The 14,374-nt window shown below is 39.0% G+C and overlaps 1 protein-coding gene across 1 annotated transcript in view; it reads left to right on the top strand.

Moving 5' to 3' along the window:
- LOC144799349 (hepatocyte nuclear factor 4-beta-like) overlaps window positions 1-14,374 on the top strand; it is a 307,123-nt gene that overhangs the window by 116,100 nt on the left and 176,649 nt on the right. Inside the window, exon 3 of the mRNA XM_078670608.1 lies at window positions 9,390-9,484. Coding sequence (XP_078526734.1) covers window positions 9,390-9,484 — 95 coding nt within the window. The remainder of the gene's footprint in view (window positions 1-9,389; window positions 9,485-14,374) is intronic.

Raw genomic sequence — 14,374 nt, 5'->3', positions numbered from 1 at the left:
AACACTAGCTAGTTATTTTGAATGTAGTTTGGGTGCCAAGTTAGGTGGTTATTTATTTTCCGGCTACTATTTAAAGCTGCTGTAAATAAGTGTTGAAGTGACACAGTATCATTGTAGCTGCCTGCAAGATGAGTGTTTGATTGGGTGGTGATTTAAAAAAAAAAAAAACATTTGTCACACTTAATACAGCCACCTCAGTTAATTTTTTTAATTTAAACTTTATTGCACCTTTAGATAGCTGCATGTTCTTTTTTCTGCATTATTTTGTGGCAGGTGCTTGCATTACAAAAAATTAACTTCTGCTCATTCGGATGCTTGTTGACTTAGCCAATGCTTGTTTCTTTTTTAGCTTCCAGTTGGAATACAAATAAAATGATAAGCAAGGAACTCTGAATCACTTTGATGTTTTCATGGGGGGTTGGGGTTGTTATACTCAATTTTATTGATTTTGAGGAAACAAAGAGAACAATACAGCACATTTCAGCAAAGCAGTTACGGGTAATGAAAGAATAATGATTCAGGAATGCATTGACATACGTTACTACCCACAAACCCATGTTATTATGCACAGGTTTAGATGAGGTGAGAGACTCCTCTACCCAGTGAGGCACAACCATTTGCCCCATACTTTGCGGTGTATGGACGGGCACCCCCTGGCTTTGTATAATGGTTTCTCCTGCGCTGTGCACCAACCCACTCCCCTGCGCTTCTTAGTTATACTTGGAGGGACCAGATTATTCCATGCTGCAGCGATATCTCGCATAGCCACCATAATGGCAGTACCCAAGAAAAGTTTGTCTGCTTTAGACCCATCTAACCCCTCCATGACCCCTAGGATCATGTTCAGGGGGTTGTGTGGGACCTCCCAGCCCAGGACTTCAGTTAGCTCCAGTTCAAGAGATTCCCAGTATGGGGCGTGAAGGGGGCATGTCCAGACCATATGATAGAAGTCCGCCGGTTCTAACCCACACCGTGTACTAGATGGATTTGTTTTTAGGCCTGCCATGTGAAGGCAGTCCAGAGTAAGGTAGGAAGTGTGGAGATAATACAGTTGGACCAAGCGGAGCCTGGCTGAAGCAGTGATGATTTTGGGAGTCATCAAGGCGTCCCACCAGTCATCGTCTTCCAGGGAACCCAACCAAGTCTCCCATCGGCTTCTAAGCACGTCTAGGGTGGTTGGGCCGTTGGTAGTTAAGGAACGATAAATGGTAAACACCCTATTTATTCTTTTACCTAGCTACAATTTTATATCAAGTCTGCGCCCCTCACCCTCTTTTCCTGCTTATATCAGCAGCCATAAGGTTGAGGAGTGATGGGGAACCACACATAATCCACTAGTAGCACACCTATTACATCATAGGTGTGTCACCCTAGGACAAGTATGGTCTGCTGGAACTACCAGCTCTATTAAATCATATGGTTCATCCAACAGTTCGATTGTTCAAAGTTCTTTTATTCTTAAATCCACATGTTAATTCACATTTATTTCTTATTTGCTCATGTTAGGCGTTAATATACATCATTCCTCATTCCAATGCATTTCGGTGCATTCTGCACCTTCATCAGGGAACGCCTGAAAATTAAACAAATAACACACTATGTAATCATAAAATTCCATTCTATCTCACTTGGTAACTTATTTAATTAACGTGCTTGTTAAATACTATCCATACTCTTCGACATTTCTATGTTAAAATATCTATTGTGTGTCCAGTGTTACAACCGCTATGTTTATAACCTTCAGGTTCTGGCTGTCGGTTAGTCTATATTCCTGCTAAATCATCATTTGTACGTCTTACTAACCGTTACGCTGTTAACTGCTGCCAGCGCGGGCTTTCTGTTTTTAGAGTATGAATTCTATGTATACGCTCGGCCGGCCGTTGTTAAATGCCTGCACCCGGTGTTCACATCTCACCTTAATCCCCGCTCATGGAGACTTGAATCTGCTACGCGAAGCCACTCCGCTCCGCTTGCTACAACGCTGTTTATTCAAACGCGAGTTTCGCGCATACGTACATTAAAGGTGTCTCAACTTTTTTTTAAAGCTGCTTAAGACGAACTTTATTAACGCGCTGAGCGCTATACCTTGTCACGCTATCCTCAGGCTCTGTGCATTCACCAGCAGCGCATCAATCTAGCGGGTCCTGCACTATAGAAACTGACAAATGTTAATTCTAACAATCATTGTATATGCCTGCATAAATTTAGATCATAATGAATTACGATTTCAATATGAAAGCTGTTACTGATCGGTTACTGGTAAGTTCACAATACAAAATTGGCTCTATATGTTACAAATAGCATGTAAATTCCATTCTTTCATTTAGCCCATTCGGCTTAAGGGTGCACAAGTGATAAATCCAATGGTTTTCCCTCTGTAGGAGGTTTTTTTTAATTCAAGGGTCCTTCTTTTTTAGGAACTATTTCCACCACGCAAGCCCGCAATTGGCTTACGTTATGCTGTTTATCCATATAATGCGCTGCCACTGTTGATTTCAATAGCCCTGTTCTTATGTTGCTTTTATGTTCGTTCAAACAAGTCTTAAGTTTTCTTTCTGTGTGCCCTACATATCCATATCCACATGGGCATTTCAACAAGTATACGATGTTGGTTGTGTCGCATGTCGCATTAAGGTTTAAGGGAATTTTATGACCTTTCATCGGGTGGGTAATACTTGCACCCCTCATTATGTTATGGCAATTGCCACAGTTTAAACACGGTACTGTTCCTTTGAATGTCTGTTTGTTGGTCGTGTATTTGGGAGTTTTCAGTAATTCACACATGTTTTTCCCTCTGGTGAAAGCAAACAGTGGTTCCTTATGGAATATTCCTTTAAAGTCTGGCTCCAATTTGACCATCTGCCAATTTTTGCGGATAATTCTTTTGAAATCTGCGCTTACACACGTGATTCTTTGTTCCTTAATTTTTGGTTTCGCTGTTAGTAGCTCAGTCCTCGTTTTTCTTTGTGTTCTTTCCCTTGATTCTTTGATAATTTTTTCCGGATATCCTCGAGATTCAAACCTTTTGGCCATTGTGTCTAACTGTCGTTGACAAGTTTCTTCTTCAGATACCAACCTTTTGACCCTAAGAAATTGAGAGTAGGGCAGATGAGTCTTTAATGATTGTGGATGGTGACTTTTATATTGTAAAAGATTATTTCTGTCAGTAGGTTTACGGTATATGTTGGTGTTGAATGTGTTACCTGTTTTTGTGATCTCTACATCCAGAAATTGTATGACATCCTTACTTATGTTCCATGTGAATCCAATTCTGTCGTTTTTAGTGTCCAGAATCTCCAACAGTTGTTTTATTGACTTTTCTGTGCCTTTCCATATCAAAAACATATCATCTATGAACCTCACATACATGAGGAGGTGTGTGGCCCATTCTTCATTATGGTAGACATGTTGTTCTTCGAACACTGTCATAAACAAATTGGCATATGCCGGTGCGGCGCAATTTCCCATCGAGGTCCCATTTAGTTGAATGAACCATTTCTCTTTGTAACAAAAGTAGCTTGTAAATAATGTGAACTGCATAAGTTCCATCAAAAACACTTGCAAATCTTGGGGATATGTATTTTGCAATAAAGCACTCTCTATGGCTTCTAGGCCTTCCTTGTGTGGTATCGAAGTATACAACGATTTTCTGTCGGGCGTGCCACTTCCCTGTGGGGGGAATATGCCGATAGCTTCTAGATAATGGGTTGTGCACCGCTCCTTAATTTTTATGGTTCGTTTTAAACCGTGCTCTAGGGTATCACCCCCCTCCTGGAGTGTACACGATAAATCCACTAGTAGCACACCTATTACATCATAGGTGTGTCACCCTAGGCACAAGTATGGTCTGCTGGAACTACCAGCTCTATTAAATCATATGGTTCATCCAACAGTTCGATTGTTCAAAGTTCTTTTATTCTTAAATCCACATGTTAATTCACATTTATTTCTTATTTGCTCATGTTAGGCGTTAATATACATCATTCCTCATTCCAATGCATTTCAGTGCATTCTGCACCTTCATCAGGGAACGCCTGAAAATTAAACAAATAACACACTATGTAATCATAAAATTCCATTCTATCTCACTTGGTAACTTATTTCATTAAGGTGCTTGTTAAATACTATCCATACTCTTCGACATTTCTATGTTAAAATATCTATTGTGTGTCCAGTGTTGCAACCGCTATGTTTATAACCTTCAGGTTCTGGCTGTCGGTTAGTCTATATTCCTGCTAAATCATCATTTGTACGTCTTACTAACCGTTTTGCTTTTAACTGCTGCCAGCGCGGGCTTTCTGTTTTTAGAGTATGAATTCTATGTATACGCTCGGCCGGCCGTTGTTAAATGCCTGCACCCGGTGTTCACATCTCACCTTAATCCCCGCTCATGGAGACTTGAATCTGCTACGTGAAGCCACTCCGCTCCGCTTGCTACAACGCTGTTTATTCAAACGCAAGTTTCGCACAGGCGTACATTAAAGGTGTCTCAACTTTTTTTTAAAGCTGCTTAAGATTAACTTTATTAACGCGCTGAGCGCTGTACCTTGTCACGCTATCCTCAGGCACTGTGCATTTACTAGCGGCGCATCAATCTAGCGGGTCCTGCACTATAGAAACTGACAAATGTTAATTCTAACAATCTTTGTATATGCCTGCATAAATGTAGATCATAATGAATTACGATTTCAATATATTCGTGTACACTCCAGGAGGGGGGTGATACCCTAGAGCACGGTTTAAAACGAACCATAAAAATTAAGGAGCGGTGCACAACTCATTATCTAGAAGCTATCGGCATATTCCCCCCCACAGGGAAGTGGCACGCCCGACAGAAAAGATGCAATACGAGGACATAACTCATTCGACGGATATAAGAGCGGATACTTTCGCATTCATGGCAGAGGCCAGGGAAAGAATTTATTCATTAATCCAAACGGAAACTACTGAACACACATATATTCGAAACAAGGAACAACATATTAAACATCTACTCTATCTCACAAGAAAGGAGATCAATCAGCGGCTCCATGCAAGCACTATGATAAAGTATCACAAGGCGCAGCGAATTCCCAGAGGCCTCCGGATTGCCCTAAGACTATCCCTGTGCAAAAATTCCAAACCCTTTACAGATGGTTGGTACGTTATTCTAAACAAATGCAGTTTAGATTTAATATTGCTAATTATAGAAGAATTATCTAAGATTCTTGAAGATCTCAGACAAGAAATTGAAACCACAACAGAAGAACTTAAAAAAGGAGTTTCAGAAGATGAACTAAAGAAGATATTAGATGACATTAATAGTCAACTTACTCGCCATACCCAAGAGGTGAATGAGAGGAAACTAAGAAAGTATAAGAGAGACACTTTGGACTATACACTGCAAGAGGTTTATACCTGGGCTGAAATTTATGCCAAACGACGTCAGACCAGACAATATACATCACAAACTGACACGTCCTCCACAGATAGTGAAAAACCAGCAAATGACATACGAAGAACCTCAAAAACACCCAAACCACCGAACAAAGAAGCACAATCTACACCGTAGACTTTTTTAGTCGAAGGCTCAGAAGAAATAGAAGACCTCGGAGGGGACGCAACAAAACCAAAAGAAAAATCTCTTCCACAAACGAGGAATGTGACTTCGAAGAAGGACAAAAAGAAACATCATTGATTGACCAAGAGAATCTGCTCATAAACATTTCAGATCAGCACCTGAGTACCATTCAGATAGAAACGTTACAACGAGGCTTGTCATTTGTACCAACTGCGCGGACTAATCAACTGGAACTAGAAGTGAGCCTCTTTAAACTGACTCGGAAAATGAAACTTCGACACTTTTTTGAGAATGTGGTGACAGATCCTAAACCCAAACAGGAAGATGAACTGAGAGGATTGAAAAACAAGAGCACATACATGCCACCAACATCGCACAAAACCATAGACCTGTTTGAGAATTTATGTAAACAAGAAATAAGCAAGATCAACACGAATAAGAAAAGCAAACAACGGAACATGTCCAACAAAGAGTTTGGGGCCATAGAAAGTATAGCGAAAAACGAGAAGATAATTTGCCAAAAAGCAGATAAGGGAGGAGCGATGGTGATTCTCAACACAGCATTCTGCGAGAATACAGTCAAAGAACATTTAGAGGACCCGAACTCATACATGGAAATCCAAGCGAACCCCACGGAAGAAATGAGAAAGATTCTACAAGGCATTCTCAGGAAAGCAGTGGATAATGGTACAATTAGTGAGAAATCCAGAAAGTTCCTCACGCAAGATAACCCAAAGAGCCCAACTATGTACATGGTACAAAAAGTACACAAAGACTTGTATAAACCACCCTGCCGCCCAATCGTCTCCACAAAAATTAGTATTCACGAACCAGTGGGAAAGTATAGTGATAAACATTTACAGCCTTTGGTCTACAAGAGCTTATCATACATAAAAGACACGACAGATTTTTTTATAAAACTGCAACACGTGGAAATGGAAGACAACAGTGTAATGGCGACGGTCGACGTAAAATCGTTGTATACTTCGATACCACACAAGGAAGGCCTAGAAGCCATAGAGAGTGCTTTATTGCAAAGTACATATCCCCAAGATTTGCAAGTTTTTTTGGTGGAACTTATGCAGTTCACATTATTTAATAGCTACTTTTGTTACAAAGAGAAATGGTTCATTCAACTAAATGGGACCTCGATGGGAAATTGCGCCGCACCGGCGTATGCCAATTTGTTTATGACAGCGTTCGAAGAACAACATGTCTACCATAATGAAGAATGGGCCACACACCTCCTCATGTATGTGAGGTTCATAGAGGATATTTTTTTGATATGGAAAGGCACAGAAAAGTCATTAAAACAACAGTTGGAGATTCTGGACACTAAAAACGACAGAATTGGATTCACATGGAACATAAGTAAGGATGTCATACAATTTCTGGATGTAAAGATCACAAAAACAGGTAACAAATTCAACACTAACATATACCGTAAACCTACTGACAGAAATAATCTTTTACAATATAAAAGTCACCATCCACAATCATTAAAGACTCATCTGCCCTACTCTCAATTTCTTAGGGTCAAAAGGTTGGTATCTGAAGAAGAAACTTGTCAACGACAGTTAGACACAATGGCCAAAAGGTTTGAATCTCGAGGATATCCGGAAAAAATTATCAAAGAATCAAGGGAAGAACACAAAGAAAAACGAGGACTGAGCTACTAACAGCGAAACCAAAAATTAAGGAACAAAGAATCACGGGTGTAAGTAAATATTCCAACGTTAGCGCAGATTTCAAAAGAATTATCCGCAAAAATTGGCAGATGGTCAAATTGAAGCCAGACTTTAAAGGAATATTCCATAAGGAACCACTGTTTGCTTTCACCAAAGGGAAAAACATGGGTGAATTACTGAAAACTCCCAAATACACGACCAACAAACAGACATTCAAAGGAACAGTACCGTGTTTAAACTGTGGCAATTGCCATAACATAATGAGGGGTGCAAGTATTACCCACCCGATGAAAGGACATAAAATTCCCTTAAACCTTAATGCGACATGCGACACAACCAACATCGTATACTTGTTGAAATGCCCATGTGGATATGGATATGTAGGGCACACAGAAAGAAAACTTAAGACTCGTTTGAACGAACATAAAAGCAACATAAGAACAGGGCTATTGAAATCAACAGTGGCAGCGCATTTTATGGGTAAACAGCATAACGTAAGCCAATTGCGGGCTTGCGTGGTGGAAATAGTTTCTAAAAAAGAAGGACCCTTGAATAAAAAAAACCTCCTACAGAGGGAAAACCATTGGATTTATCACGTGTGCACCCTTAAGCCGAATGGGCTCGATGAAAGAATGGAATTTACATGCTATTTGTAACATATAGAGCCAATTTTGTATTGTGAACTTACCAGTAACCGATCAGTAACAGCTTTCATATTGAAATCGTAATTCATTATGATCTAAATTTATGCAGGCATATACAATGATTGTTAGAATTAACATTTGTCAGTTTCTATAGTGCAGGACCCGCTAGATTGATGCGCCGCTAGTGAATGCACAGAACCTGAGGATAGCGTGACAAGGTATAGTGCTCAGCGCGTTAATAAAGTTTGTCTTAAGCAGCTTTAAAAAAAAGTTGAGACACCTTTAATGTACGCATGCGCGAAACTCGCGTTTGAATAAACATCGTTGTAGCAAGCGGAGCGGAGTGGCTTCGCGTAGCAGATTCAAGTCTCCATGAGCGGGGATTAAGGTGAGATGTGAACACCGGGTGCAGGCATTTAACAACAGCCGGACGAGCGTATACATAGAATTCATACTCTAAAAACAGAGAGCCCGCGATGGCAGCAGTTAACAGCGTAACGGTTAGTAAGACGTACAAATGATGATTTAGCAGGAATATAGACTAACCGACAGCCAGAACCTGAAGGTTATAAACATAGCGGTTGTAACATTGGACACACAATAGATATTTTAACATAGAAATGTCGAAGAGTATGGATAGTATTTAACAAGCACTTTAATGAAATAAGTTACCAAGTGAGATAGAATGGAATTTTATGATTACATAGTGTGTTATTTGTTTAATTTTCAGGCGTTCCCTGATGAAGGTGCAGAATGCACCGAAATGCATTGGAATGAGGAATGATGTATATTAACGCCGAACATGAGCAAATAAGAAATAAATGTGAATTAACATGTGGATTTAAGAATAAAAGAACTTTGAACAATCGAACTGTTGGATGAACCATATGATTTAATAGAGCTGGTAGTTCCAGCAGACCATACTTGTGCCTAGGGTGACACACCTATGATGTAATAGGTGTGCTACTAGTGGATTTATCGTGTACACTCCAGGAGGGGGGTGATACCCTAGAGCACGGTTTAAAACGAACCATAAAAATTAAGGAGCGGTGCACAACCCATTATCTAGGAACCACACATAATCACATGTCCTGTCACCCAGCCCAACCAATTTTGACATAAAAAGTTCCTCTCTACATCAGTACAAAACAAGGGTATGGAAAGCCGATCAGTTTCACTTTGCAAAAGTTTTGCGGTCACCGCAATTGGCTTTGCCAGGGCATTTAAAATGACACCAGCATTGCCAAAGCATTGTCAAGCGATCTTGAAAGCGCATTTCCTAAAAATCCAAGATGGCCACTAAATTGTGTTTTCAGAGTCAAATGAGTTTAGTCAAAGTATTCTTTTCACTATATACCCGTTGTTACTCAGATGAAGTATAACCATTTATATATTACAAATGTGCTGAATGGAAAAGGTTAGCGGATAATGAAGGCATGCAAATGGCCTAATTTCAAATTTTAGTCACTTGACACCACCTTTCTTTGTCTCCCTCAGATTTAGCCGGCAATGTGTAATAGACAAAGACAAAAGGAATCAGTGTCGGTACTGCCGGCTGAGAAAATGTTTCCGTTCTGGGATGAGAAAGGAAGGTATGTGTGAAACTGTTATAACTATTAGCAACACATTGGCAGTATGGAATTAATGTTACTCAATGTTCCCTTTTAAAGCAATTTAGATAACAAACAAATCACCATAGTAATCGAATTTCCACTGAGGCAGGTGGAATTTGGGGTTGTAAAAATCTACTACTACTTATTGTTTGTATCCGAATTTACAAATCATAAACACAAACATTTTGTGCACTTTATTTGTAATTAGGTGTATTTTCTTGTTTATTCTATATCCTATAAGGACACAAAAATCATGCCTGGTCCAAGCTGTGAAAATAATGTTTATAAAAAATTTAAAAAAATAAAACAGTTTACCAGTTAAGACATTGAATATGCACATAGTTAATAAAACAGGTTAAAAACCTATGAACGTCCAATCATAAATAAAAACAACATAAAATATAACGCTTAAATATGAATTGACCTCAGAGCTACACAATGCAGTCAGAGCTTTTACATCCTTATGTTTTGAAGCTTTTGTATTATGTTCATTTTAATTAATTGATTGATTTAAGGAAAGACAGATTTTAGTGGTTAGTATAAATCATGAAGCAGTAATTTCCACAATTTAGCCTGGACTATTTTAATAATCTGCCTCTGAATTTGCAAATGTTTTTGGGTCCACGTTTCACCTACATTTCTGTTAGATTGATGGAGCTGAAGTAACTCTCTTAAGTATGTTCGGACAGAGGGGCAGATGTATCAAGATTCAATTTTGCGATTCCTAAATAGCGATTTTTAAGGAATCGCTATTTAGAAATCGCAAAATGGAATGTATGAAAAAATCGCTATTTTTTTGCGATTCCTTACACTTCCTTATTTGCGAATTCGCATTTTGCGAATTCGCAAATAAGGAATAATTTCCCATGCATTCCTATGGGCCAGGAGGCCCATAGGAATGACTTTGAACTAATTCTCAAATTGCGAATTCGCAATTTGCTAGTCGCAATTTGAGAATTATTTCAAGGGTGCAGGGGTGTCTTGAAGACACCCTGCTGCACCCCTGAAATGTACATATGTGTGCATATGGCGCACATACATGCCCCATGGGCATGTGTGCGTGTCACATGCCACCTTAAAAAATGCAAAATTGTGTATTTGTTGAGGACTTTGCAAATTACCATCAACTACAAGTTGGTGGTAATTTGCGATTCCTTAACCAAAATTCGCTAAGGAAAAATGCTTCATACATAGCATTTAAGGAATCGCAAAATTTGCGATTCCTTAAATGCTATGGCAAATTAAGGAATCACAAATCTTTGCGATTTCTTAATTTGCAAATTTTTGATACATTCAAAATAATGCAAAATGACCATTTGCGAGTCGCAAAGGCCGAAATTCTGCGAATTTCGGCCTTTGCGAGTCACAAAATGGTTGACACATCTGCCCCTTAATCCTTTCCACAAATGTAACAACATTCTTTCTTTAATTTAGCTATCGGTGAGCAGCCAAACAATTGGTTGCATTTCCCTAGCACGTGGCCATGTTTCTTCAGTCCCAGCATAAGGCAGATGGCCCCTTTTAGAACTGCCTGTTCAATATGTTGCTAAGCAGGACTGTAGCTTTGACTATGGCAGTCTTCGATGATCTACAGTGAGTTCGAGACTACTTTTTGATTGAACAAACAAATGCAAATGGACAATCTTGGCAAACTTTATGCTTGTCATAAATTGAAAGGTGACTATCAAATATTATTTGAAGATTTTCAAACTGTCTCCTCTGAAGACGGAGGTTGCCCACGCTAACTTGGCCATTTGAAAACCATAGATTCATCAGTTGTATTGCTGTTGAGGCATAGCTGATCTTCTTTCTTCCACCATTTTAATGCTAAGAGGCATTTGGCCACTTGAATCCCTTCATCATCATCACTATGAAGATCTAAAAATAGCCCTGTCAAAGATATTTGACTACATCTCTCCAAGCCTAATTGGGAGAGACTGGCTTCCTATTGAGGCCAGAATTACATTTAAGCTGTTTACCCTACAAAGCAGTCCACACAAGATTCCCCACCTTACCTGCCAGTGAGGAAGCTTACTGTGCATTAATCAAAATGTACATGCTTAGTAATCTACACTCGAATTCACACATGTACAATAATATGGAGCTAATGCTTTTGAAACGATTTTGATATGACCTTCTAAAGTATGTTTTCTTGGGTTATGTGAACAAGGTCGCAGCTAAGCCTTGACATCATCTTTTTGAAAATTAATGTCACATTCACTGTTTATTATTTCTGCTGCATGTAGTCAAGCAAATCATGTTTATATATTTCTGAATGACACTGTTAATGAAGAAGGCTCTCTAGCATGGGCTCACGAATGTATCCTTTTCAATTAATCTTCTGCTTGCATGCAGTATTATATTAATTCACAGTGGTTTGTTGTTTATGTAACAAGTTTGTTCTAACATATACGATTGAACCTAGGTCAGTAGCTCTGAATCAATATTCTTGTAGTGGGTTAGTGCTTAGATTGCACTGCTGTATGAAGATTTTTAAATTCTTTGTCTGATTCATTGAGGATTTATTTCTTTGCTCACACCACAATGATCCAGCCCTTTCTATCTTCTACGATAAGGAAAGCTCTATATAAACCCTCGATTTTGGGGATAAACCAGATGTTTTGAGGCCTGTAAGTAATGGTGTTCAATTTCTTTCTGATTTTGCTGCACACTTGGGACTTTGCATTGATTCTGCTACTTTTTTGTACTCATGGCTTATATGGCAGATTTCTTTGTAAACCAGGAGTTTCTGTATTTAATTATCCTGTATTGCACCTTTTCAATTTTAGTAATAAGCCTCATACATTCTCTAATTCCACTCTAGAACTTACTTATTGAGTCAATCCTTTATTATTTACAGTATTTTTGATATGCTGATTTTGTAACTTATCTTTGAACACATTGTCTCATGAAAATAAGGCTAACACTTTCCCTGACCTACCCAGTCAGTGGGCGTGTTCTTGGGGTATACTATTTTAGGGGTACAGTGCGACCATGAAAAATCTACTTGGTATGTGAGAACACTCAGAAGCAAAGACAACCTTCTTCTGAAAATCCCCTTTTTAAGAAACTATCAACATCTGTATCAGTCATTCTCAAGATTGCCTCCCTCAGCTGGAACTTCCAGCAGAAACTAGGACCAAACCTAACCTTCAGTCCTTTTGCTGTCTCCTAAAGACACATCTCTTTAGACTACATCTTACCCCATTGCCTCTATTGTAAGATAGATGTGGAGGCTCTTCACCCCCTATCTCTTGCCATCCTTAGACTGGAGTCACAAACTTGCCCTTTCAGAAAGGTCAGCCCAGATTTTTGCCTTTTTATACTAAATCAGTTTTTGTTGCTCATTAGGTATCGGCAAACCTTACCCCTGCTAACTAGTGGTAAGGTACCTGGGCTCTCCATTTTAAACATGACAACATTGGCATTTACCTAATGTGCACATTTAATTCACCTAATAGTCCCTAGTATATGGTACTACATGTACCTAGGAACTGTAATTCAAATACTACAGTGCTACACTTATTGTGGCACCCACTAAAGTAGGACTGCAAACATATCTGCAAGATTGCCCCTGTAGCCTGTCTCTGCAGTTTTAAACTTCCATTTAAACTTGGCAAAGTAAACCTTTAACAGGCCTTAACCTTATTTTTTAATGCTTAAAAGTCACCACCAAGGTAGGGTCGCAATGCCCGTAGGACAGTGTACATGGTATTTAAAAAGTACGATATGCATCATTTTATTTGTCCTGGCAATGAAAACCATCAAAGTTGTTTTTCGCTGTGGCAGAGCTGGGTCCACCATGGAAAAGCACTGGGTTAGCTATAACAATGATTCAAGAACTCGTTTTAATAGTAATTCGAAATCTAACTTAATGGCAAAGTCTGATGTTATATTGCTATTTTAGAAATTACAATTTTCGAAAGTTGTCATTTTACTGTCTTGGGCAAAGGGCCCTGGGAGTATGAAGGGGTACTCCTCCCTTGACAGGATGACCTGAGGGGCTGTATCAAAGGATGCCTATTGTCACTTGCAAAGGAAGGAGACACCTAGGCCTGCCTCCACTTTGTCTCTCTGTTCAGACTGGCACTGGGCATAAAAGTGGACCCCATTGACCTCTACTCAGAATATTCCTGGACCTGTGAAGATCAGCAGGAGAAATGCCCTGCTCGAATACAATAATCAGGTCAATCTTCAAATATTACTTTCAAATCCCATGGTTTGATAAGCAATATGATATCATGTGATGTCATGTGATACAATATGATAAAATTAAAGTATTGTTAATCAGACACAACTGAGTGCAACAATTCAATATTCACCACTTCATAAATATTAAATAAATATTATACATAATATATCAGCACTAATGGCTAATTAACAGGCATTAATCAGTTCAATACCTGAAAAAGTCTTCAGATAGTTCAGTTGCCCTGCTGGCTGATTATTACACATTGTGCTGATGGACCACTACCTGGCCTTCCACCTTATTGCTAATTTTGGCACAAAAATCCCAGACACAATTTACATTTATGCCAAACAATGATCATTTTTCTGTACCTAATGTACAGAAAGGATATGGCAATGTGTAATAATGTGTGCAAACAGTGTATACACCCCTGTGTGCCCACTTTATTACTCATTTGTACATGTTTTCCACTAACTGGTACTACTAGAGAAATGTTGTTGATACCAACAAATGCAATAGGCTAATTAACACAATTTACTGTGAGCATAAAAGCTATGCTAGTGTAAATACGGGTGCAAATAACATCTGCATCCATTTTTAATCTACCACTCTGGTCTAATTGACCCCATTAGGGTCTGACTTCCCCCACTCTGAAGTGTAAACTGTTGACGCTGTCATTA

This window comes from Lissotriton helveticus, chromosome 12 (assembly GCF_964261635.1).
Source record: "Lissotriton helveticus chromosome 12, aLisHel1.1, whole genome shotgun sequence".
NCBI lineage: Eukaryota > Metazoa > Chordata > Amphibia > Caudata > Salamandridae > Lissotriton > Lissotriton helveticus.
Note: the sequence above shows the minus strand (reverse complement) of the source record. Positions and strands in the feature narration are given on the sequence as shown.